The sequence below is a fragment of the Apodemus sylvaticus genome, chromosome 20 (genome assembly GCF_947179515.1).
Source record: "Apodemus sylvaticus chromosome 20, mApoSyl1.1, whole genome shotgun sequence".
Taxonomy (NCBI): domain Eukaryota; kingdom Metazoa; phylum Chordata; class Mammalia; order Rodentia; family Muridae; genus Apodemus; species Apodemus sylvaticus.
This window is the reverse complement of record NC_067491.1, coordinates 31,456,230-31,482,100: the sequence shown is the minus strand read 5'-3', so window position 1 is coordinate 31,482,100 and position 25,871 is coordinate 31,456,230. Positions and strand designations below refer to the sequence as shown.

General features: G+C 39.4%; 1 protein-coding gene across 4 annotated transcripts in view; it reads left to right on the top strand.

Annotated features, from left to right (window-relative positions):
- Window positions 1–25,871, top strand: part of Mettl25 (methyltransferase like 25) — an 86,791-nt gene that overhangs the window by 6,041 nt on the left and 54,879 nt on the right. For all 4 annotated transcript variants that reach the window (XM_052165194.1, XM_052165193.1, XM_052165196.1 and 1 more), the window contains 4 exons: window positions 960–1,124; window positions 4,161–4,267; window positions 7,293–7,877; window positions 10,460–10,607. In XM_052165194.1, the coding sequence (XP_052021154.1) occupies window positions 960–1,124; window positions 4,161–4,267; window positions 7,293–7,877; window positions 10,460–10,607 (1,005 nt within the window). The remainder of the gene's footprint in view (window positions 1–959; window positions 1,125–4,160; window positions 4,268–7,292; window positions 7,878–10,459; window positions 10,608–25,871) is intronic.

The window sequence follows — 25,871 nt, the reverse complement described above, 5'->3', positions numbered from 1 at the left end:
CAGCTTGTAAAATGTCCCAAAATCTACATCAAATAAATTCGCCATAGTAACTTTGTGTTTTTTTTTTCTATTTAGTTGTTTCAAAGTTCAAGTCACACATCTCTGCTATTTTTTAATAATAAATATAGCACACATTATAACACCAAATTAAGAAATACTAGTTTTACAAAGAAGGCATGTATGCACAAAAGCATTCACTTTTTATTTAGAATTTGAAGATATCATGTACATTATTTTCGAGTTTTGTCAGAGAACAACAGTTTTCTTTGTGTTTCAGTGGACTTTTAGTAGACAAGATTCATTCTGTATTTATTATGGCCTTCGTTCATTTGGTTTTCTTCTCTAGAGTGTGCTCCCCAGAGAGAATGCCTTGCACACTTGTTCAACACTAGATTTGTTGGTTTTGGAAGCTTGCTTTTAGTTTGTTACACATTGATTTAATTTTTAAAAGTCCTTTTTAAATGAATTGGGCTGTTTTATTCACTAAGGATTTATGAACTGCTATGTATAAGTTAAAATGAAAAGAAAAAACTTTAGAAACAAATTGATGCTCCTTGACAACAGCATAAAAGAATACGACTGTGCAATACTGTTCAACAGGAATGAGGAACAACGGTGTGGTAGAGAATGGCGTCTTAACATGCACAGTTGTAGGAATGAAAAACAGTTCATAAATTAAATATATTACTCTTCAGACTTAAAGCTTCTGCTGTTGTTGCTCCTAGAAAACGCAAAGACCAAATTTTAATTTGATCTTTAAAGACATGACTGGAGAAAGTGCCAAAGCCAGGTTTTATGGAGACTGAGAGTTTAAATAACAAATGCACAGGAACTGTTGGAAATAGTGCAGAGATTGAAGTTAAAACATTGTTAGTTGCTGTAAAATTCCCATTGTTCATTTGCTGTTTTAAAGATCTCAACCATAACTGTTGCTAATCTTTTTATGTCTGGTTTTTTAGGTTTCACTGATCTCCCCAAAATGTTTTGTGAAACTTCTCAGAAGCTGTTAAGTGTGGAAGCCTTTGCTCTAACTACAAAACACTATTCTGTGCAAAACTTGGGACTGTGTACTCCTTTTGAGCAGTTGCTTACAGCCCTCCGAGTAACTAAAAAACAGAGAATTGGTATGTGTGATTGTGATGTATACTTATGCTTTTTAGGTACTTAGATGCCGTATGTGGCTTATTGAGGTATGTCTGTCCACTATAATCTTAGTTTATTTACTGTTGGATATCATCAGCCCAGATAAGTTAGCTCATACTGAAAAGAACAGATTCCCTATACCCATATTAAGAACACTTATAGATCTCTATGCTCTTTCCTATATTAGCCTCTGAGTGTCTTTACCACAGTTAGTTTCAGACTCTCAAACACATATTGTGCTACTACATATTGTGCTACAGTTAATGACTTGCATTCATTTTTATTTCAGTGTGATAATGGTTTCTCTATGGCTGGTTCTTAGGGAAGATGTGAAGAACGTGGAGGGTGGTTGCTGGGGAAATGTGTCAGAAAATGGGGATTTTCCAAATTAAAACTCAATTGGCTGGATAGATTAAAACTCATGCCCATAGTTATGTAAAATGTCAGAAGATACTCCAGTTGAAAGGCTGTGGTCCGGAGGCTGTGGTTTTAGAAGCGGGCTGTGTTCCATGCTGAGGAACCAGCTTTAGTAGTAGAGACAGGGGGTTAAATTCTAATTACATCAATGATATAAATATGTGACCTTTATTATTTCCTAAGGTCTATATTGTCTATCTCATTTGACTCTCATTAGTTCGCCAACTTTTTTTAGAAAGCTATAAACTTAGAGAAACATTTCATGAACCCTGCCGTGAATCCTGATATGTTTGACCTAGATTTGCCTGCCATGCTACAACCCTCCCTGTTTGCTGTTAGGAGGCCCACATACATACTTTTTAAAAATCTGAGCCCTTTGACCATCAGTTACAGATACCGAGTTACCTTCTATATTTTAGCACATGTCTACAGAACCCAGTACATTCCTGCTTACCCTGTAGCATGTCGGTTTATTCAGGACTCTAACTGTGCGTGAGTAATACTATCTAATAAGCAGACTGCATGCAAATTTGTCTGTGTTGCAGAAATTGCTTATAGCTTCTTTTAAAAATATTTTTCTTTTAGATTTTTTAATCTTATGTATGTGAGTGTTTTGCTTTCATGCATGCCTGGTGTTTGCCTGGTGCACACAGAGTTCAGAAAAGGGTGTCTGAACTAGTTGTGAGCAGTTGTGAGCTGCCATGTCAGTGTCCTCTGCAAAACTAGCAACTGTCAGGTGGGGTGGGTGGGGACATTCACGTGGAGAAAGGCGGGGGCTTGGGGGGTATGGGATGTGGAACAGTCAGAGGGTGGACTGGGTGGGGGGAATAAAATATGGAGTGTAAGAAAAATTAGTTTAAAACAAAACAAAACAAAAAATTAGCAACTCCTCTTCCCCTCCTAGTCACCTCTCCTGCCTGCTTTTTCTTAATGTAGGACTCAGTCTGGGCTCATTCATGACTCTTCAATGTAAAGTTTATGTCCCTTCCATTGAGAATTTTACTCCAGTCTCTTTTCATGTTTATCCTGACACTGGTAACTTGATACATGCAGGAAGGTTGTTTTCCCATGATTAATCAGCTTTGCTATTTTAACGGGAATGCTAATTAACTTGCTTTTTCATGCACCTCACTAAGAGGCATATGAAATTTTGTCCTATTACTAGTAATTAGTGTTTGCTGGCAAAAGCTGCTCCACAGAAGTCCTTTATTGTAAAGTGAGTTTATCTTCCCATGCTGATATAATTTTTTTTATTATTATTGTTGTTCTTCCTTTATCTCTAAGTATTTTAACCAAAATTATTTTCACATGTTCATGTTTCACTGGAACAAATTACAAAGGACTTTGGGAAGTCATAGCTCGGGGTAAAGGTGTTCTGGCTGTAATTGTAATTGTATCCGAGGCATAAGTATTTTATCCCAGAGGTTTCTAACTGGCCACAACTGAGTGAAATTCTCATTAAGTATGTCTGCCTAGCCTTCCCTCTGCCTTCTAAAATTTAAGGACTATGTGTTGGGTATCAAAGTGATGGAGAATAGCAGGTGTGATCACCAAGATCTAGATGAATGCTGTCTTATACGAGTTAAAGAAAGCTGACATCACAGTGTAGAGACAAAAGCTAGTGACAGCTAGCTGTATATGGAGGGAATATACTCCCCATCCTCGAGTATGTCAGTTTATTTGTGTTCTAGGCAAGTACCTGGCAGTGGAATGCCATTGTATTAAAACCACTCCTGGAAACATCTTATTAGTAAGGTTTACATTTTCCTATTCTTCAGTAGGAAGAAATAAGAGGTCCAGCCTGTAAGCAGGCATGCTGCATGTGAGCACTACCGTACCATAATAGATTAATAGATTGTTTTTAGCCCAACCCTAAATGTGAACTTGCCTTCCCAGTTCCCACATGTGATGCTGTGACTGACTTGCTTTATATGCTTTATATTCTAGAGCATACGGCATGTGCTCCAAAGTGCTGTGTTGTTGAGTGTTCTGCAATACTATACACTAAAATCACACACATACACACACACACACACATTAGTGTATATAATTGCTATACGCTATATAGTAGAAAATAATCACATGTGGCTATTAAGCACTTCAAATATGGCTAACATAGCTTAGACGTTTAATTTACATTTTGGCTTTGGTAATTTTATGTGTGAGTGTAGCCACTTGTGCTTGGTAGCCACTGTGTTGGACAGTACAGGTAGTAAAATGGCTGTTCCTCTGTGCTCCAGTGGCTCTCGTACTGGGCAGTTGGTTTATTTTTACATATGAATATGTATTAGAATGTCTTTTCCAGTTTGTTGCTTGCTTATCTTTTTACTCTCTTAAAACGGTTCTTTGATGACACAATTTTTTTGTTTTGGTAGTTCAGTTTTTCACTTATAGCTAACTATTAGTTATATCAAGGGATGATTTTAATAATCTGTGGATTTTTATTACTTAAATTTGAACCATGATTGTTAATATATTTACACAGATAGTACAGTAGAATTTATGACATTTTAATGTTTAATTTAAAAAGTTATGAATTTCAGATGACAACTAAAATTTTCTTTCATAGCAGTATTCTAATTTTCTTTATGTTTGTTCAGATGAAAATGTGAAGGCAATTGAGTTTATGAATACAAAAAAGTCTCATGAGGTTCAGGCAATGTCAGAGCTAATCTGCAGTGTTGCTGATTACTGTGGCTTAAAACAGGTAAGAATATTTCCTTACAAATCTTACCAGTCTTTGGTATCATTCAGATTTCCTTTTCTACTTTTACCTTTGGATGGACTGTTGATCCCCACCCAATCCTCCTCTCCTCAACTTCCCTTTCCATGTTTATTTCACTTATCAAAGAGGTTACACATAGTACTTAAATCTTCATAGAAAGATCTGTATTGTATCGGAGCCACACCAAGCTGGAATAAGGCAAAGGGTGGTCTTCAGTACATGCTGGAATTCTTGACACGTAGGCTGTAATTCCAGTGAAAGAATGGACTTGCTGGTGAGGCGAGAGAGCAAGCAGGGAAAGAGAAAAAGCTTTCTTCTCCCTTGTCCTTATAGAGGCTTCAAGAGCAGATTAGAGGTGGGTTTTCCATTTCAGAAGATCCGGATAAAAAATGTTCCTTCACATCTCAAACATCTGTATTAGAAGTGTATCTTCTCACTTCTGATTAACAAAAAGCCCTCACAGGGGTACTTCTCCATTTTTTAGTTTTTAATCCCAGATAAGGGCAAGTTGACAGTCAAGAATAGCCATCGCAGGTACCCAGACAGCAAGATTCCATACACTTTAAGGTCTAAATTGTGAAAAGGAAGAGTCACAAAGAGGTTTTCTGTTCCGGAGAGGTAAATACCTAAGACAGCCACTGTCTTCAGCATACAGAACTTATTGAAACTTGGGTCCAAATGGGGCAGGCTCTATCTTGAGCTGGCACTTGAACTTGACAATGTTGCCATGTGGTTTTGGAGGCATAAAAGATGTAAGATTGAGGTAATCATGTTTTCTTCCTCCAAGATTTCAGAGTCATTGAGACCTGGCAACATGTGGCAGAGTCATAGTCCCGGTGAGGAAATCCAGAGAGGCCACTGTGAAGGTGAAACCTGAGTTACTGTGCACAGCCTGAGATACCAGAATGTCAGAACTGTGGGAAGACTGCCAAGGAAGGGCTGTGTAAGGGGATGGAATCAGTTTAAAAGAGAGATGAGTATTTTAGGCCGCAAATTTGGAGGGACGAAGCTACCTAAGCCCTTTGAAACCAAAACCCAGATACTGGACATGGAACCACAAAGTTTGGTGATTTTCCCCAATGTGTTTCAGTATTGTTTTAGTTCAGTCTTTGCTACCTTTATCCCAGTCCTCCCTTTTTACTAAAAATGTTTGCTCTGTGTCACTGGGTATTTAATAAAGAAGTATGTAATTAAGTACATGTACTATATTGAATAGATAGGGAGAGAGTGGGCAGCCTTGTTTAGTCGCTGATTTTAGTGGGATTGCTTCAAGTTTCTCTTCCTTCCATCATTGGTTCTCTTGTTATTTTATAGCTCAAGTCCAGCCAGTGCTGCCTGTATTACTCAGGGATGTGGAGTTACTGGAGCATGCTGGAGCATGCACTCACTGCTTGGGTCCCACCCTTAAAAGGACTTTTAAAAACTGACTCTTTCTTCCCTGTCCATCATCAGATGTCAGGTCTATTTCTAGAATCTTTCCCTGATGATTTATATCTGTTCTTAGAGCACTATTAATCTGTTTGGGTCATTGTTTTATGTTAATTTTTTGCATGTATATTCATGTGTAGTGTGACTCCACATCTATATGTGTCTTCAAATGATGTATGTATGGATGTGCTTGTGACAGCCCAAAGCTGACATCTGATGGACCTTCTGGTCGCTCTCAACTTTATTTATTGAAGCATCATCTCTTGTTGAACTCAGACCTTGCCAATTCAGATTAGCAAGTCAGGTTACTGGAGGGATCCTGTCCTGCTTCTTGGTGCTTTGCTTCCAGGTGGTTTCCTGCCTGCCCCACTTTATGGTCTTCTGGGAATCTAAATTTAGGTCATCATGCTTGCAAGACAAACTCTTTATCCACGGAGCCTTCTTCCGAGCCTATTATGTTAATTGTTGAACTAATATCTTTTAATTTCATTCTTTCTGAAAATCTTTTTCTTATTTACAGCTGATTTGCATTCCCATAAATTGTAATATATGATTTTCAGTGTCTTTAGACTCAGTTAGGATTGTGTTGATCTCTGTGAATTGAAAGAGAATAATTGCAATTTTAGGATTGAGATTGTTGGTTCAGGATATGAGCTACCTCAGCCATCTCTCTGTCTAACCTTTCAGGGTTTATGTCACATTTACAGTTTTCAGTGTATGCATCTTCTGTCCTTTGTTAAACTTACTGCTAGGCATTGTTATATTGTCTGGTTTTAAAACATTTGCATTCAAAATGTTCTTTACATATGTTCTGTTGGATCGTTGTTAATCTCTATTTACTTGGTGCCTTGTATTGTGGGACTTTCGGGGGTCTTGCTTGCTGACACAATCCCTCAGCTAGCCCAGCTAACTTAATCAGATTTCTCCTCCACTTCATCCCTCCACTTGACTCTCACCATTCATTTCCCTGCTCACTTTCTGCTTTGGTCCCACTGCCTCTCTCTTCTCTGCTTCTTTTCTTTTTCTGCCCAAGCTTCAGCCTACAGCACTTTATTGGTCAAACACCACACTTCTTTCTCAAAAAAAAGGGGGGTGGGGTGGGGAGATTCCTCCCCGACAGCAGCTTGCCTTTCTTTGTGGGCAGGCAGGGGAGGAAGTGACAAACTTACATGTCCTGCTAGCCCAGCACTGCTGGCATAGCAGTTAACAACTGAGAGCAGGGGACTTCGTAGCCAGGTGATACAATGTGTATGGTTATCCCAACACCTTCGTACAGTGTTTAGTACAGCAGTTATTTTTACTGATGTCTAAAGATATTCCTTAGAATTTTTTGTGGAGATAATAGTGCCATATATGATACTTTCTTCCTTGCTTCCAATATTATTTCTGTTCCTTAGTCGTTCCTTTGATTTACTGTACTATCTGGAACTGGAAAATGTTGGATAAAAATGATCAGTAATTTATTTTTAATAGAAATCGAAACATTAAATTAACAAATATAGCATGTAATGGATATATTGCATTTGTTACTCATCTTTATAAAATATGTGGACTGTTTCTTCTCTTTTGTTTTCTTCAGATAATTGACGTGGGTTCTGGTAAAGGCTACCTAAGCTCCTTTCTGTCCTTAAAATATGGTTTGAATGTTTATGGCATCGATTCCTCAAACACTAACACTGATGGAGCCAAGGAGAGAAACAGGAAGTTGAAGAAACATTGGAACCTGCATCATTCTCAGTCAAGAGCAGATGCCAACAGATTGGCATTAAAGATGCCAACGGAGTTGAAAGTACAAGAGGAAGTGAAGGGGGATCCTGAGCGTGTGCAGAGGAGCAGGCTTGGGAACCGAGACATGTCTGCCGATGCTTTGCCAGATTTTTCAGGGTCTGCAATTTCAATCATCAGAAAGCAGCAAAAAAATCTGCTTGCTCAGCCAGTTAAGGAAGAAAATGTGTGTTTTGAAGATGCCTTTTCTCTCATAGACTTTTTGCCTGTTGATGGCATCAAACCTACTTCATCACAGGTGCACAACACAGAAATGTCTGGACTGGGAAAAGAGAGAAGAAATATGACATCCAAAGCAAGGGACTCAAACATATATTCACCACTAACCTCTTTCATCACTGCTGATTCACAATTGCATGACATTATTGAAGATCTTGAGGTGATTCAACCTTCAAATTCTTTAGTTTGCAAAAGTGCTGTTGACAGAGAATACAATTTGAGTAGCTTGTTATTGTACTAATGTGATCTTATCTGACACAGTAATCCTAAAAAGCAAGAGTAGAATCCTAAAATAGTTTTCCCTGTACCCACAGCTGTCAGCACTGAATAAGGGTGTGCTATAGAATTCAAAACCCTCTACTCATTTCACTTGTAAATAGAAGAGCTAGCACAAATGCTAGTCAGAAAGTCAGATAATCCACAGTTAAGAGGTTGTTTAAATGTCTATTTTCATAATTTTATTGTTTCGAATTGACACAGTGTTTTCATGCACACACTTAATCAGATTAGGATAGTGGGAGCAGTTAGAGAGGTAATGAGCACAGACTTATTAACCAGCATTCAGTTCCTAGAGCAAGAATAGCCTATGAGTATTCTTGAAGGTTTTAATGTTTTCTAAGTTGTCAAGTTTATAATTGGAAGGCAGTACATCTTAAATGCACTGTTAGATGTTAAAACAGTATTATGCAGAAACTTAGCCTAACTCCTTTAAAAGGTAAAGTGTCTTTTGAAGTTAATATTATTCTTTGTTAATTTTTAAAGATCTTTCTAAAGGAAATGTCTAAACAAAGATATCAGAATTCTTGAGATATTTAAATCTTTGTTTTATATGATTTTTTTACAGGATTCCCCAGTCACTGATTTTCTTTTAAAGATGTTATTCTTATTTTTAAATTATGTGTATATGCATGTGTCTTTATATAGTTTATACGTGGAAGTGCAGCAAATACACAGGCCAGAAGAGAGGATAGGTGCCCTGGATCTTTAATATAGGCGGTTAAGCATCCCACCTGCGTGCTGAGAACCAAACTTGGCTTCTCTGCAAGAGTAGTAAATGCTGTTAACCACTCAGCTGCTTCTCCAGTGCACCCCATCCCCAGCCATGCACTTATAAAAGGTACAAATTAAATGAAACCTTAGTCAGCATGCATTTAAAAGCAGTAATTAGGTTGTTTTTGACAATTTTTAGGGGTAAAATACAAAATTTTAGTGCATTTTGTCACTTAAACTTTTCAAAACATTATTGGGATTATATTACTAGAACTTTGCAAACTGCTTGTGGTAGCATATGCTAGAGATAGCATAATGACTAAAGCAAGGTGACCCTGAATTCAAGGACATCCTGGGAGATATTATCAAAGGGAATCTATAACAAAAGGCAAAGTTAAAGTAGCAAGATCATATTTTTAGAAGCAGACTCCAAATTCAACCGTTTCTCAAGTTTATATTCCTAGTGATATTGATATATTTTATTTGTATAATTAGACTCATTGATGCTTAACCAGTTTTTTGATATCTCTTAAAGACTGTGTCATCTATATTTATTTTTTTGTTGTCATTTGTTTTGTTTTGAGACACAGTCTTGCTACATAACCTGACTAAGCTGTAATTCATTGTAGCCCAGACCAGCTTCGTGCTCGTGGCAGTCACTTGCCTGAGCCTCCTAACTGCTGGGACTTCTTGCTGCCATGCCTGACTTTAAGTTTAATTGGTATTTAAAAATTGAGCTGTTAGAAGAATCATTCCTTACTGAGCATTTGGAGGATGTGATGGCTTGTGTTTTCTATTGTTTTTATTTTTATGTTGTGGAAAAAAAAAAACCCTGAGAAGTTACTATGACTATATTCAGATCTTAAATCTAATACTAATGTGATCTATGGACTATCTATGTTTAAGGGTGTTTCCTTAAAAACTCAAAAGATCTTATAGCTTCCCTGAAACTCTTAGAATCCAAATACCAAAAGTACGTGGACACAGATTTTTCTACAGAGAGGTCCTACTTGCTTTTGTTAATTTACTTTTATGATTCATATAAAAAAAAACATGAGAATAAATTGCTTTGAGATAATTGCCAGATTGACAAAATTCTGTGCATGTATACATTTGTACTCAATTGCATGTGAGTACATTTAAATTAGAATTTGAGTAATTGGAAAAAAATTTTGTAAGACAGCTTTTACATAAAAGTCATGCTAGAAAATTGAGAGCAAAAATACATATCTCAATTCTTAGTTTGTTAAATTTGATCAATGAATAAAATAAGTAAGCATGTTGGCATTTGACTAGAAACGACAACTGTGTGCCATTTCTGTTTCTTGTATCCATGTTTTACAAGGTGAGCAGCCTAAAGAAGTTCAGTCAATAAAAGAAATTTGGCTAGTCATATAAAGATCTCAAATCCCAGGTTATCAGAATAGCTGAATTTTTGACCCAATTTCAACCTTTAATTTGCAGTATCTAGCTGTTGAACAAATATTACTTGTACAAGAAATGAGAGAAAATACAAATGAAGAAATTAAAAAACAAACAAACAAAAAAATCTCCACAGAAGCCATAGGAAAGTATGGTCATTTTGCCTAAAAGGAACCAATTACTCATTTTGAGTATAAAATGATACATAATACTTTTTAGGTAGAATTAATCATTTAAAAGGTCCACATATTTTAAAAGACATTTAAAATCTTTACCCGTGTAGTTTTTAACTCTCCTGTTGATTGCTGTTTTTTCTTCTTGTCTCTAAAGGACTGTTTAATGGTGGGGTTGCATACTTGCGGTGACCTTGCACCCAATACCCTTCGGATATTTGCATCCAAGGCTGAAGTCAAGGGAGTTTGCAGTGTGGGCTGTTGCTACCATCTCTTATCTGAGGAATTTGAAAACCTTCATAAAGGTAGTAAGCGTTCTATGTGTTGTGGTTTTCACTGATTTCAGTTATCAGGACTATTTTCTATTTCTCTCTTGGGCATTAGTGTGACTTGATTGCTTTGTTTTGTTTTGTTCTTGAGAATGAATCTCACTGTATATAGTCTTGTGTGTCCTGGGGCTCACTATTAAGACCAGTCTGGCTAGGAACTCTAGGATCCCTCAGCCTCTTCTTCCTAAGTGCTGGGATAGAGTGAAAGACCCCCGGAGAGGGGAGACCCTCACTCAAATTGTGGGATAACACGACCCCCAAGAACTCACGAAAAACCGTCCTTGCTGCAATCACATGAGGTTTATTCGGGGAAACCAGTGCACTGGGGTCGAGCTCATGTCCTCACTCATGTCCCACACAGGGGTAGAGGAGTTCGGACCCCCCCCCCCCCCCCCCCCCCCCCCCCCCCCCCCCCCCGAGCAACTGAAGTCGGGTATTTAAAGGGGAAAATCACAAGGCAAGGGGTGGAGGAAAAAACCTGCACAGGATGGGGAAATACAGAATGGGGAAGTACAGGATGGGGAAGTGCAGAATGGGGAAGTACAGGATGGGGAAGTGCAGAATGGGGAAATACAGAATGGGGAAGTACAGGATGGGGAAGTGCAGAATGGGGAAGTACAGAATGGGGAAGTTCAGAATGGGGAAATACAGAATGGGGAAGTACAGAATGGGGAAGTACAGGATGGGGAAGTGCAGAATGGGGAAATACAGGATGGGAAAGTGCAGAATGGGGAAATACAGAATGGGGAAGTATAGAATGGGGAAGTGCAGAATGGGGAAGTACAGGATGGGGAAGTGCAGAATGGGGAAATACAGAATGGGGAAGTACAGGATGGGGAAGTGCAGAATGGGGAAGTACAGAATGGGGAAGTTCAGAATGTGGACATACAGAATGGGGAAGTACAGAATGGGGAAGTACAGGATGGGGAAGTGCAGAATGGGGAAATACAGGATGGGAAAGTGCAGAATGGGGAAATACAGAATGGGGAAGTACAGAATGGGGAAGTGCAGAATGGGGAAGTACAGGATCGGGAAGTGCAGAATGGGGAAATACAGAATGGGGAAGTACAGGATGGGGAAGTGCAGAATGGGCTCGTACAGGATGGGGAAGTACAGAACGGGGAAGTACAGGACAGGATGGGGAAGTACAGAAAGGGGAAGTACAGGATGGTGAAGTACAGGATGGGGAAGTACAGGATGTGGAAGTACAGGATGGGGAATTGCAGAATGGGGAAGTACAGGATAGGGAAGTACAGGATGGGGAAGTACAGAATGGGGAAGTACAAGATGGGGAAGTACAGGATGGGGAAGTGCAGAACAGGGAAGTGCAGAACGGGGAAGTGCAGACAGGGGAAGTACAGGATGGGGAAGTGTAGAATGGGGAAGTACAGGATGGGAAAGTGCAGAATGGGGAAATACAGAATGGGGAAGTACAGAATGGGGAAGTGCAGAATGGGGAAATACAGAATGGGGAAGTACAGACAGGGGAAGTACAAGATGGGGAAGTGCAGAATGGGGAAATGCAGAAAGGGGAAGTACAGGATAGGGAAGTACAGGATGGGGAAGTACAGAAAGGGGAAGTACAGGATAGGGAAGTATAGGATGGGGAAGTACAGGATGGGGAAGTGCAGGATGGGGAAGTACAGGATGGGGAAGTACAGGATGGGGAAGTACAGGATGGGGAAGTATAGAAAGGGGAAGTACAGGATGGGGAAGTACAGGATGGGGAAGTGCAGGATGGGGGAGTATAGAAAGGGGAAGTGCAGGATGGGGAAGTACAGGATGGGGAAGTACAGGATGGGGAAGTACAGGATGGCTCAAATTTTGCAGGTTACCTAGTTCCTTGAGCAGGATGTTCTAGCCCTGGGGCCAGGCCAGTTCCCAGAACTAAGAGTCCAGTAAGGTGGGGCTTAGCCAAACGTGCAGTTCCGACTCTATTTCTGTCTCAGGCTCTCAGTTCGATAGGGGTCTAATTTTCTCATGAGGGACTTAGGTCTTTCAAGAGCAGCTGTTCTCATCCTTCCTAACACAAGGCCCCTCCAAACAGTTCCTCATGTTGTGCTGACCCCCAACCATACAATGATTTTCATTGCTCCTTCATAACTGCAATTTTGCTACTGATCTGAATCCTAATATAAATATCTGATATGCAGGATGTCTGATATGTGACCCCCTGTGAAAGGCCACACCTGAGAACCACTAGACTTGAGGCTTAGGCTACCATAGCCAGTCATTATTGTCACTTGAATTAGCATTTGAGATAGCATCTAATATTGAGGCGAATTTAACTTTATTAGTATTGATGAAATTAGATATAATATCACCTTTATATTTTATGATCATTTCTTTGGCCGTAAAAAGGACTTAATGGAGGCTGAAAATTTTGTAAATATTTCCAAAATTCTATATTAAAATATCTATTTTATAAGATTTATATTTATTAACTCCTTAAAGTTTTGCTTTGATTGTGATAGTAATATTATTTTCATAAATACAAAACTTTACTCTCATTTTCAATTTTCTTCATTTCTGAAGAATTGATATCTTTTTAAAAAGAGTAATCAATATACTTAGATTTCTATGCTTGAAAATCTGTAGAACTTTTATTTTATTAATAGCAAAATTCCGTTTGTGTTCTTTGTACTCTGCCTGCAAAGCAAAATGAAAAATGTGTTGGCAGCTTCTAATATATCATTTGCTTGGCGGGATTTGAATGATAAATCTTTCCGCAAGTTATAGCTTCAAAACTGCTATTTCAAATTTATTTTGCATAATTTTTAGGCTATTAATAATGGCTATTCTCTTACGTATTAGGTCGTATTTTAATTAAATTAACTTTGAATAGGACATTGTTGTGGTGTGAATAAGAGTGGCCCCCATAGCTCAGAGCTTGAATGCTCGTTCTTAGGAAGCGGTATTACATGACTCTACAATTCCAGCTTTGCTGAAGGTAGCACACTTCTCTCTGGCTGGTTCTACTCCCTATGTGCAACTTTCCCTAGTCGCATCCATGGCTCTGGTGTGTCCACCATTTTTGGGTCCCCAGTGCAATCCAAGGTTTACTTTTTACAGCTTCTTGTAATGGTATCTTCAGGCCTCCATGCAGGAACTCCCCTCTTAGTGGTTTTCTTAACCACAGAAGATGCAGCCCCTTTCTGCTGTATCCTCCATACATTAAAGCCAGAATCGTGTAGCTGATGCTTGCTCCAGATTGCTCTCAGCATTACTTCCTTCCAAGCTCCTATGAGGATAGGATGGCTCTGTAAGCCCAAAATATAGCAATCATCCACTTTTTAAATCTTAAGTCCCATAGTCTTCCAAAAAATAGCATGGCAAGGCCCGTCACAGCAATATCCCACTTCTGGAATCTTCTTAGTTAACTTTTTATTGCTTCCAGTTTGAGAGGGCAAGTCCATGACCACCATGGTGGGAAACATGGGAATAGATAGTCACTGAAGCCATATTTGAGGGCTCACATCTTGAGATAACAACCATGAAGTAGACAGGGATAATTGGGAATAGCATGGGCTATAGAACCCTCAAAACTTACCCCCAGTAATATCACCTTCTCCAATAATATCACAACTTCCCAAAGAGTCTCACTGACTGGACCAGGCATTCAAATATTTAAGCACATTGGGATCATTTTCACTCAAACTGCCACATATTCCAAAGAAAATTTTTGCAATGAGCCATTGGACTTCTTGTTTGCAGAATTAAGCATATCAAGTTAAACTTGTTTATATGGTTTATATGGATGAATAATGTGTATCTAATAGATTGTTTCAAAGAAGTCATCAAGTATTGGGACAAAGTACTATTTCCTATCATAGCAGCTGCATTTTATGTTAGTAAGGAGAAAGGTGTCATAGCCAGTGTTCTGTGAAGAGAAACCATGACTTTGGCAACTCTTAAGAAGGCATTAAATTGGGGCTTGCTTACAGGTTCAGAGATTTAGTCCATCATAAGTGTGGCAGGGAGCATGTGGTACACACACAGACAAGGTACTTCTGGATCCAAATGAAGCAGAAAGAACCACTGGCCTGTCTTGAGCTTTTTAAACCTCATAGCCCACATTCAATTACAAACTTCCTCCAACAAGGCCAGACTTACTTGAAGACCACACCCCTAATCCTTTCAAATAGTACCATTCCCTGGTGACCTAAGCATTTGAATATTTTATAGCCTATGGGGCCATTATTCAAAACTTCTTCTGTTTTTAAAGCACTGGGCTTGAGACTTCGAGAAGGGAGGAGCTTGGGGAGTGGCTCATACAAGTCAGTATTTCAAGAGCTAAGACAGGCAAATGGATGCAATCATTGAATGTCAACTATTTACACTCTTTTTTGTGGTAATAATATAAAATATGTGACGTGCCATCTTTATCTTCAAAGAACTTTGTTGCTTTTTTTGTTTTTTTATTTAAATTTATTTATTTTTTACACTCCATATTTTATTTCCTCCCACCCCATCTACCCTCCTACTGTTCCACATCCCATACTTCCTCCCCACACCCCTGTCTCCACATGGATGTACCCATCCCCCCATCCCACCTGACCTCTAACCTCCCTGGGGCCTCCAGTCTCTTGAGGGTTAGGTGCATCATCTCTGAATGAATACAGACCCTGCAGTCCTCTACTGTATGTGTGTTGGGGGCCTCATATCAGCTGGTGTATGCTACCTGTTTGGTGGTCCAGTGTTTGAGAGATCTCGGGGGTCCTGGTTAATTGAGACTGCTGGTCCTCCTACAGAGTTGCCCTCCTCCTCAGCTTCTTTCAGCCTTTCCCTAATTCAACCCCAGGGGTCAGCGGCTTCTGTCCATTGATTGTTCAAATGTCTGCATCTGATTCTTTCAGCTGCTCATTGAGTCTTCTGGTGTGGTCATGCCAGGTCCTTTATTGTGAGTGCTTCAATAACAGCTTAATTCTAGGAACCTTCTTTATAAGTTGTAAAAATAATGTAGACTAGAAAATGGAAGAATAGAGAATATTTAAATGCATAATTAATTTCTCTTAGTCTTTTTGGAATAAAAATATACATAGACACATTAAAGCTACATACACCTGTTGTGTTATTTTAGCACGAACATAAACCATTCTATTACCTTATATTTCTTAATATACTTTGATGGTCTTTGTATATTAGTACAGAGCATATTCCCTTAAGTCTTTTTTATTATTATTCCAAAATATTTATTTACCATGCTTATATGTCCCTAATTAGGAAATGTTTGTTTAAAACAGTGGTAGTTCTAATGAACAAAAAATTAGTAAATAGATTGGTAATTCATACAGTGAGGAAAACACAAAGTGTGCCACCTGTATTTAGCTCTAGTTTCTTCTGAATTTAGCTTCAATGGAGTGTAATACAAGTTCTTTGCTGTTACGAGTATAGTATATTTATAAAACTATTATATCTGTTGCAGAGTAGCACATCTTTTCTCATTCTGAGGGGTTGAATGTGTATTCCAGTACAGTCATCTGTGGTACATCTTGAAAAGTAGGGAAGGCACTGCAGTAGCTCAGTGACCAAGGTAATGAGTATCCAAGGTCAAATCTCCTGTGTTCACTTTCATGCTTACTGGTTCTCCTCATAGCTGTCTTCTGTCCAATTGTCTTCGTACCATTCCTTCCTAGGAAACAATGTCTTAATGACCAATTCATTGACATACCATTTTTATAGCAAATAGGGTCTTTATATTTCAGTTTATTTTAGAGCTTATTATCTAAAGAATTTCTTGGTTCACTTTATTTAGTTAGTATGTTGTTATTCATAGATTAATCTTTGAATGTAGGTTAGCTTAAAGAAAATCGTTGGTTGTTTATACCCTAGAAATGGAAACCTAACAGATTCTTGAGCAGCGAGTCTTAGCAGCTTGCTTTTAGCTACATTATCACTGATAGAACATTACCAATGTTCAGTGAATTCATTGGCCGTTTGGGGTCCCAAAATAGAAAAAAGAATTATGAAAGTTAGTCATCAAAGACCAACAGCCACATTCTCAGTTTCTCTCCCGATATACTATTTAATAAGGAAATACCATAATACCAATAGTAATAATAGCTTTATATTTATTGTAAAATAGAAGTCAATGTCCTCATAGTTTTTTTCTTATATATTGTCCTTTGTCCCTCATGCAAAGCAGTGTGAATTTTAACATGCAAAATTCTGTTGTTCAGGTTTGTAGTGAACGGATTGGAGAACCACTGTATCTTTCCTGATTCTTCTCCATCTTTCCTGATTCTTTAGTAGCAGCAGCTGGAAGAGTGAGCTATAAGAGCAATGTGTGGCCTACAGAACTCCCACAATGCATCCATTTCATATGCATTTGGCCCTACAACCTCTTGGTAGCTCATTCTCACCTTGTCCTGTTAACCTCTGTAGACCTCCTCACCCTTGCTCAAAACTCAGCTCCTCCATTCTAAGCACTACAAGTGCCATTCATGTTGATGTCTACTGGACTTCTAATGGTCTTCTCCAACTCCCTTTCATTCTACACAACTGTCCCTGAAGCTTCTATCTTGGTGGCTTTTCTGAAAAAGCTCTTGCCATTAATGAAAGCAATGGAAGACCTTCCTGATAAGATCTTGTTTCTTATCTACAGAGAATTCTTGATATTATCAAATAGATAGAGATAAACTTTAATCAGGAAAGAAAAATAGTTGTATCCTGGTTTTTGTCATATATACCTAAAAGCTGGGAGTTCTGCTTCTCAGTAAAACAGAGAATAAACAGGAGGACAGCAGTCTAACTGACTTTTGAAATGGGTGGAGATTTAGACAACATGAGTAACTACACAACCTGGACATCAGGAAAAGAGTTGTACCTCCAAGCAAAAGGAGAAAATGTATACAAAAGCAAGCAGGAAGAAAAGAAAAACCTTGGTTTACGGTTCAGTTTTTCCTAGACAGAACTTGGTCTTTCTGCAAAGCCAGGTAAGTTTGGGAGGTCCATTGCTTGGCCTTTTGCAGATTGCACTTCCATTTTCTCATCGTGTCCTCAACTGTAGTGAAATCGAGATGGGGTGAGCCACTCTGGCAGCTTTCATAGCAGGGCTTCTTAACTCTGATTGACAGCTAATTCAAACTTGTTATCACTGCATGCTAGAGAACTGCCTGTGAATTACAGCCTAGGTTCAGAACATGAATATGAGAACTTGTTGAAGCCCCATATGGAATTCTGATGAACACCACCGTGAAAACAATGGTGTTATAATAATTCTTTTAAGACATAGAATTTGAGAAGATGGTTTGTAGAAACATGTTTAAGAAAATACACACAATATTTATTTTAACTTTTTCTATGCAGACTTAGGTGGGACACATATTCAAATGCCAGTTTGCAGATCATAACCAAAGATTCAGCTGCAAGACCCCAGCAGGACATATCAAATTCAGGGCACAGAAAGCCTGTTCCTAACAGTGCTATTGTAAGACCCCCAAAAACCGAGGGTGCCCTAGCACCCCACGCCCTGGAAGGCGACACCCAAATCACTCGTGAGAAACCGTCTTGATGCAATAGCATGCAGATTTCTTTATTCCAGAATTCTGGGTTCCCTAGTTGTGCACCACGCAGGGTTAGAGGACTATGGACCCGAGTGCCTAATTGCGACAGCTTTTATGAGTTTACTACAGAGCCCTCGAATCACAAACCAATCATTTCTTAGCATGGAGAGCCTGCAAAATGTGAACCAATCGCGACAGCTTTTATAAGTTTACTGACAAAGCCCGTGAAATGCGAGCCAATTGATTTGTACCACTCCATAGTTTTTAGGCCAATCAGTTTAAATTATCGGAGCCCGCACTCAGTGGACCAATTAGTTTCCTATAAATGTCTACAGCTGTGTGAACTCCTGCTTAGACGTAATGGCGTAAGTTTACAGAAGCAAGATAAGCTTAGCCCATTTCCAGTTACCCTATGGAGCCAGGATCACCTATTCAAGGCCTTTCTGCTACATCTCAACAAAAGGCGGGCTCTGGAATGTGACCTTTTACCTAGTTTCTAACAAAGCGAGATAGCATTTTAAACTCCTGACTTCTTGGGGTTATTAGAGTTAGGCTGTATTATTTTCTATCCTTTCACTATAAGAACAGGCCTCTAGCTTTTTCTAGGAAATAAAGCTTCATGAACAGAGGAAATAGTGTTGTAAATCTGGAATGAAGAGTTTGAAGCTAACCTAACCCTAACCCTAACCCTAACCCTAACTCTAACTCTAACCCTAACCCGAACCCTAGACACATTCATGGGGAAAAGCCTGAGCCAAGCAAGGTGTATCTCTGATAATTAATCTTGATTGTTAGAGTGATGAGATTTAGACTCACCATGGAGGCAATTCTGGGAAGCAGCTGTATGCCACTGCTTAGATTAGATGAGTAGGTTAGTTAAAATGGGAAGACGCTCCCTAAATATGGATGGTACCATTTCATGAGCTGGGACTCTTGACTGGATAAAAAGGAGAAAGTGACACAAGCACAGGTGGTCTTTGCTTTCTGCTCCCTGGCTGTGGATACAGTGTGGCAGTTGCCTCAAGGCCCTGTTGCCAAGATTCCCATACCCTGATGGACAGTACTCAGGAACTACAAGCCAGAAATAAGCAGTGCTGTTACAAGAAGGAGAATTTTGATAGCTTACAGTTTTCATTGGTGAGCACATTTGTGTGTGTGTGTGTGTGTGTGTGTGTGTGTATAGCGGCCAATGGAATATAAATGCAGCCAGACTTCCTTTGTAAATGTAATATAGATCCTAGTATTCTTTTTAAATTATTTTAGTTTTGTTTGTTTTGATTTTAATGTATATGAGTGTTTTACCAGCATGTATGTTTGTGCACCGTGTGCCTGCAGAAGTCAGAAGAGGACCCCAAATCCTTGGAGACTGGATTTACAGATGCTTGTGGGTGCTAGGAACCAAACCTGGGTTCTCTGCACGAGCAACAAGGTTTAAACCACTAAGCCATCTTTTCACCTCCGACACTAATGTTCTTTCCAGAAATAGGAATATGTCACTATATAGTTTAGTCATTATATTAGACCTGCTGTCTTTACAGGGCAAGTGGTTTATGTGCACAAGACTAGCATAATTTCTGTCATATATCAGGCACTAGGCTCCATGGTATTCTGTCTCAGAGTTGACAAACATGTGTCCCTCACCTCATATCTTACCCACCTGACCCTTTATCCTCACTTTATTTGAACAGCTGTTTTGAAGTTTGAGTTGAGGTATAAATTTGAGTTGTTAATGGTCTTAAACAATTTAGTAAAAGATTCTGGTATATACACTGCAACTTTTTAAGATTGTATTGACTATGTAAACAATGTGTCTTATATGAATATATTTATCCCATAACATCAGGCATGGTAGACCATACAGGTGTGTAGCCGCCCTCAGCTACATTTGAACGTTTTCCCTGGAAGGAAAGCTGGGGATAGGGAACAGGGTGACAAGAGAAACATGGAGTCAAGACAAGATTTCCTGCTCAAGGCTCAAAGTTTAATGAAAGTATCCTAATATATAATATATGAGACCCCTCCCCAAAAGCTGGAAACAGGTCTGCAGAACTGGTTCTGCTTGCTCAGCAGGAGGAGGCTTAGGGTGGTGGCTAGTGTCCTTGGAGAACAGTGCTCAGTCTGAGCGCTCCACCCTAGGTGGGAAGCAGTGACTTGCAGCTAGCAGAGTTTTGAGCTCTTTTGAGCTCAAAAAGGCTGGGGGGGGGGGGAGGGCACACAGGTGGTTTGTCATGGATATGAGTTTAAAAAAGAAAAATTCCCCAATGTTCTGTAAATCATTAGAATACTAAATTTATACCATATGTTTTACAAAGTGCTTTTAGATGCATTATAAGCCAGTAGCTCCCAAGTGAACATTAATTTATTGCAGTGTATTATAGAATAGTTTGACTTGATATTATTATCACAATTAAGTAGAAATAGTCATATTATTTCTTGTCCTAGAAGGAGTAAGTCGATTTGTCCATTTTAATTTTATATATGTATATTTTTTCCTTTTACTTATTCCCTCTACATCCCACTCACTGACCTGCTGAGTCCCTTTTGGCCCTTGTTTATTTTTTACATCTCGATCCAGCCCAGCTATTTCTTATACAAATGGAAATGGAGTACAGAAACATGCCTGAAATGACCCGGATCCACACAGCACTTCCTGATAAAGGAACCTTAATCTTGTCCAAGTATCAGTTATCAGGGAAATTAAGCTCTTCTGTATTGTAACCTTAGAACTAACCAAGTCTCTTGTATCCTAAATTATGCTGATTCAGTTGCCTTAGGAGTAGCTTTGAGACACAGTTGTTATAGGTGCAGCATGTGAGCACAGCTCCTAGGTAGCATTTCTCCCTGATATGGTTTGAGTTTGTTTTTGTTGCTATTAATTTTCTATTTTTATTAGTGTAGAGGGTGTGGAGAGATTCCAGGGCTTGTGTGTGAACATCAGAGAAAGCCTTGTGTGCGAATGTCAGAGAATGCCTTTGTGGACTTGGTCCTGATTTCCCACATCCCCATGGGTTCTGTGGATTGAATTTAGGTTGCCTGACTTTAGCAGCAACTGCACTTCTGGCTCAGCCCTCTCACTGGCCTGCTTGGTGTTCTTCAAGCCATCCAAAGCACAGGAATACCTGCCACATTTTGGTTTTGTTTGTATATTTGTTTGTTCAGCCTAACAGAATGCTGCCCTGCTCTGGCATTAAAGGGCATTCTGGGCATATATCCAGAGGCTTCCCGGGCATGCAATAAGGACACATGCTCCACTATGTTCATAGCAGACTTATTTATAATAGCCAGAAGCTGGAAGGAACCCAGATGTCCCTCAATGGAGGAATAGATGCAGAAAATATGGTATATTTACACTATGGAATACTACTCAGCAATTAGAAACAACGAATTCATGAAATTCTTAAGCAGATTGTTGGAACTGGAAAATATCATCCTAAGTGTGGTAACCCAATCACAAAAGAATACACATGGAATGCAATCACTGATAAGTGGATATTAGCCCAGAAGCTCTGAATACTCAAGATACAATTAACATATCAAATGATTCCCTAGAAGGAAGGCCCTGGTCCTGGAAAGGCTTGATGCAGCAATGTAGGGGATTACCTGGACAGAGAAGTGGGAAGGAGTTGATTGGGGAATGGGCATGGGCGGAGGGAAGAGGGCTTATGGGACTGAGGGGGAGAGGGGAACAGGGAAATGGGAAATCATTTGGAGTGTAAAAAACCGACTGTAGGAAAAAAAAGACCAGTGCTCAGAATGAGCTTCTCTGGTGAGTCAGAGGAATGAACGGCAACTGCTTTAAGTTTATGCAGCTGTTCCACTGATTTGGAGGTACTGGGGGATTAGAAAAGGGACAGGCACCCAGAGAGTTGGATGGTTTCATTGCCCTTCTTCCCTGGCTTTCCTAGGACCAGCTCTGGCCAGGGAAGTGATCCTGTGTCCTTCCCACCAGCTCCTCTTATCACCAGGAAGTCTGAGCAGTCAGGCTCAGGTGAAGCCTGACTGGAGTGTGCACTCAGTCTTTAATGTGTCACAGGGTTCCTCACAGCATGTTCTTCACTTGCCTTATTAGCCTCTCTGGTTGTTTATTAGGCAGCAAATTGTACACAACTTTTGGAAACATCTTTCATCCTGATTCTTAATATTTCTTACTAAACAAAAATTGCCAAAGGTGAATGAAAGCTGGATACTTTGTCTGAACCACTCTAAAGGTTATAAGAATTGGTTTCATTGCTTTATTAGAGCTAAACAGATCTAGCACTTGAATAAAAGCATACTGAGTGTGAAAATGTAACATTTGAAAATCTTACGTACTTGTTGAAAACCCAGCTTTTATTATGTTTCTGTTCTTCCTGATATTTAATGTGTAGCATGAAGAAATGATGATATGACTATTAGTAAACGTAACAGCAACGAGTTAATCCCATCATTGCATCAGTGTTTGAAATTACAGTCTTATCAATGTAGACCTGGCAGTATCTCTTGTCTATGTCACTATGCACTTTACTAAGTGAACATATTTGATTGCACATAACACTGTCCATCATATGTGCTATATAGCAAGCAATGAGTGTAGCAACATGCTTCCAGCCATGAGAATGGACCAGTCCTCTGAAAGTGTAACCAGCCCCCAGTTAGATACTTTCCTTCCTAAGAACTGCATTGGTCATTTTTTTTTCACAGCAGTAGAACAGTAATTAACAGAAACCAACATAGGAAATAAAAATTCTAATTTCTAATAACTGATTCAATATGAAACTAAAGATATTTGGTAAGAGAAATAACCATGTTGACTGCATTAAGCTCATACTTAACTAGAGTCACTGGTTCTGATTCTTTTTTTTTTTTAATTGAATATCATTTTCATTTACATTGCCAATGGTAAAACCTTTCCCGAGGTAAAACCTCCCCAAAGACCCCTCCTCCCACCCCCTGTATCCTCATATATGCCCCTCCACCCAACACACTCCCCCTTCTCCCGCCCCCCCATTTCTCTTTGTTGGGGCCACTATTGAGCCTTTACCTGACCAAGGACCACTCCTCCCACTGATGCCAAACAAAGCCTTCCTCTGTCACATTTTTGGCTGGAGCCATGTGTTGTACCCCTTGGTTGATGGTTCAGTCCCTAGGAGTCTTGGGGCATCTGGGTGGCTGAAGTCATTGTTCTTCCCATGGGGCTATAAACCCCTTCAGCTCCTCCGGACCACACCCAATCCAATAGTTGTTTGCTAGCTTCTGCCTCTGTATTTGTAAGGCTCTGGCAGGGCCCATCCAGAGACAATAATGGCATGCTCCTTTTGGTATACAATTCTTGTCATAGTGGCAGTGTTTGGTGACTGTTTATAGGATGAATCCCCAGGTAGGGCAGTCTCTGGGTGGCCTTTACTTCAGTCTCTGTTCCACACATTGTCTCTCTTATTGCTCCTGTGAGTATTTTGTATCCTTTCTCAGAGGAATGAAAGCACCCTCACTTAAGTCCTCCTTCTTCTTGAGCTTCCTGTGCTGGGTGAATTGTAACTTGTTTATTTTGAGCTTTTGGGCTAACATCCGCTTATTAGTGAGTACATACCATGTGCATTCTTTTGTGATTGGGTTACCTCGCTCAGGATGACACTTTCTAGTTCCATCCATTTGCCTAAGAATTTCATGAATTCATTCTTTTTAATAGCTGAATAATATTCATTGTGTATATATACCACAGTTTCTATTTCCATTCCTCTGTTGAGGGACAACTGGGTTCTTTCCAGCTTCTGGCTGTTATGAATAAGGCAGCTATGAACATAGTGGAGCATGTGTCCTTATTACATGTAGGAGCATCTTCTGGGTATATGCCCAGGAGTAGTATAGCTGGGTCTACAGGTCTATGTCTAATTTTCTGAGGAACCACCAAACTGATTTCCAGAGTGGTTTTACCAGCTTGCAATCCCATCAACAATGAAGAAGTGTTCCTTTTTCTCCACATCCTCTCCAGCATCTGCTGTCTCCTGAGTTTTTCATCTAAGCCATTCTGACTGGTGTCAGGTGGAGTCTCATTGTTGTTTTGATTTGCATTTCCCTGATAACTAAGGATGCTTAACATTTCTTTAGGTGCTTTAGAGCCATTTGAGTTTCCTCAGTTGAGAATTCCCTGTTTAGCTCTGTACCCTATTTTTTAATTGGGTTATTTGATTCTCTGGAGACTAACTTCTTGAGTTCTTTGTATACATTGGATATTAGCCCTCTATCGGATGTAGGATTAGTAAAGATCTTTTTCAAATTTGTTGGTTGCCATTTTGTCCTATTGACTGGCTCCTTTGCCTTACAGAAGCTTTGTAATTTTATGAGGTCCCATTTTTCAATCCTTGTTCTTAGAGCATAAGCCATTGGTGTTCTGTTCAGGAACTTTTCTCCTCTGCCCATGTGTTCAAGATTTGTCCCCACTTTCTCCTCTCTAAGCTTCAGTGTGTCTGGTTTTATATGTAGATCCTTGATTCACTTGGACTTGAGCTTTGTACAGGGAGATTAAGAATGGATCGATTTGCAGTTTTCTACATGCAGACCTCCAGTTGATCCAGCACCATTTGTTAAAAATGCTGTCTTTTTTCCACTGGATGTTTTTAGCTCCTTTGTCAAATATCAAGTGACCATACATGTGTGGGTTCTTTTCTGGGTCTTCAATTCTATTCCATTGATCTTCCTGCCTGTTTGCATACAAATACCAAACAGTTTTTATCACTTTTGCTCTGTCATAGACCTTAAGGTCAGAAATGGTGATTCCTCCAGAAGATCTTTTGTTGTGGAGAATAGCTTGTGCTATCCTGGGTTTTTTGTTATTCCAGATAAATTTGAGAATTGCTCTTTCTAGATCTATGAAGAATTGATTTGGGATTTTGATGGGGATTGCATTGAATCTGTATATTGCTTTCTGCAAGATGACCATTTTTACAATATTGATCCTGCCAATCCATGAACATGGGAGATCTTTCCATCTTCTGAGACCTTCTTTGATTTCTTTCTTCAGAGGCTTGGAGTTCTTGTCATATAGATCTTTCACTTGCATCTTTAGAGTCACACCTAGGTATGAAATATTATTTGGGACCATTGTGAAGGGTGTCATTTCCCTAATTTCTTTCTCATCTTGTTTATCCTTTGAGTAGAGGAAGGCTACTGATTTGCTTGAGTTAATTTTATATCCAGCCACTTTGTTGAAGTTGTTTATCAGCTTTAGGAGTTCTCTGGTGGAAGTCTTGGGGTTTGCTTAAGTATACTATCATATCTGCAAATAGTGATGTTTTTACTTCTTCCTTTCCAATTTGTATACCTTTGACCTCCTTTTGCTGCCTGATTGCTCTGACTAGGACTTCAAGTATTTTATTGAGTAGATAGGGAGAGAGTGGGCAGCCTTGACTGGTCCCCGATTTTAGTGGGATTGCTTCAAGTTTCTCTCCATTTAGTTTGATGTTAGCTACCAGTTTGCAGCATATTGCTTTCACTATGTTTAAGTATGGACCTTGAATTCCCGATCTCTCTAAGACTTTTATCATGAAGGGACGCTGGATTTTGTCAAAAGCCTTTTCAACATCTAATGAAATGACCATGTGGTTTTGTTCCTTTAGTTTGTTTATGTAGTGGATTACATTCACAGATTTCCATATATTGAACCATCCCTGCATCCCTGGGATGAAGCCTATCTGATTGTGGCGAATTATATTTTGATGAGTTCTTGGATTCGGTTGGCCAGGACTTTGTTCAGTATTTT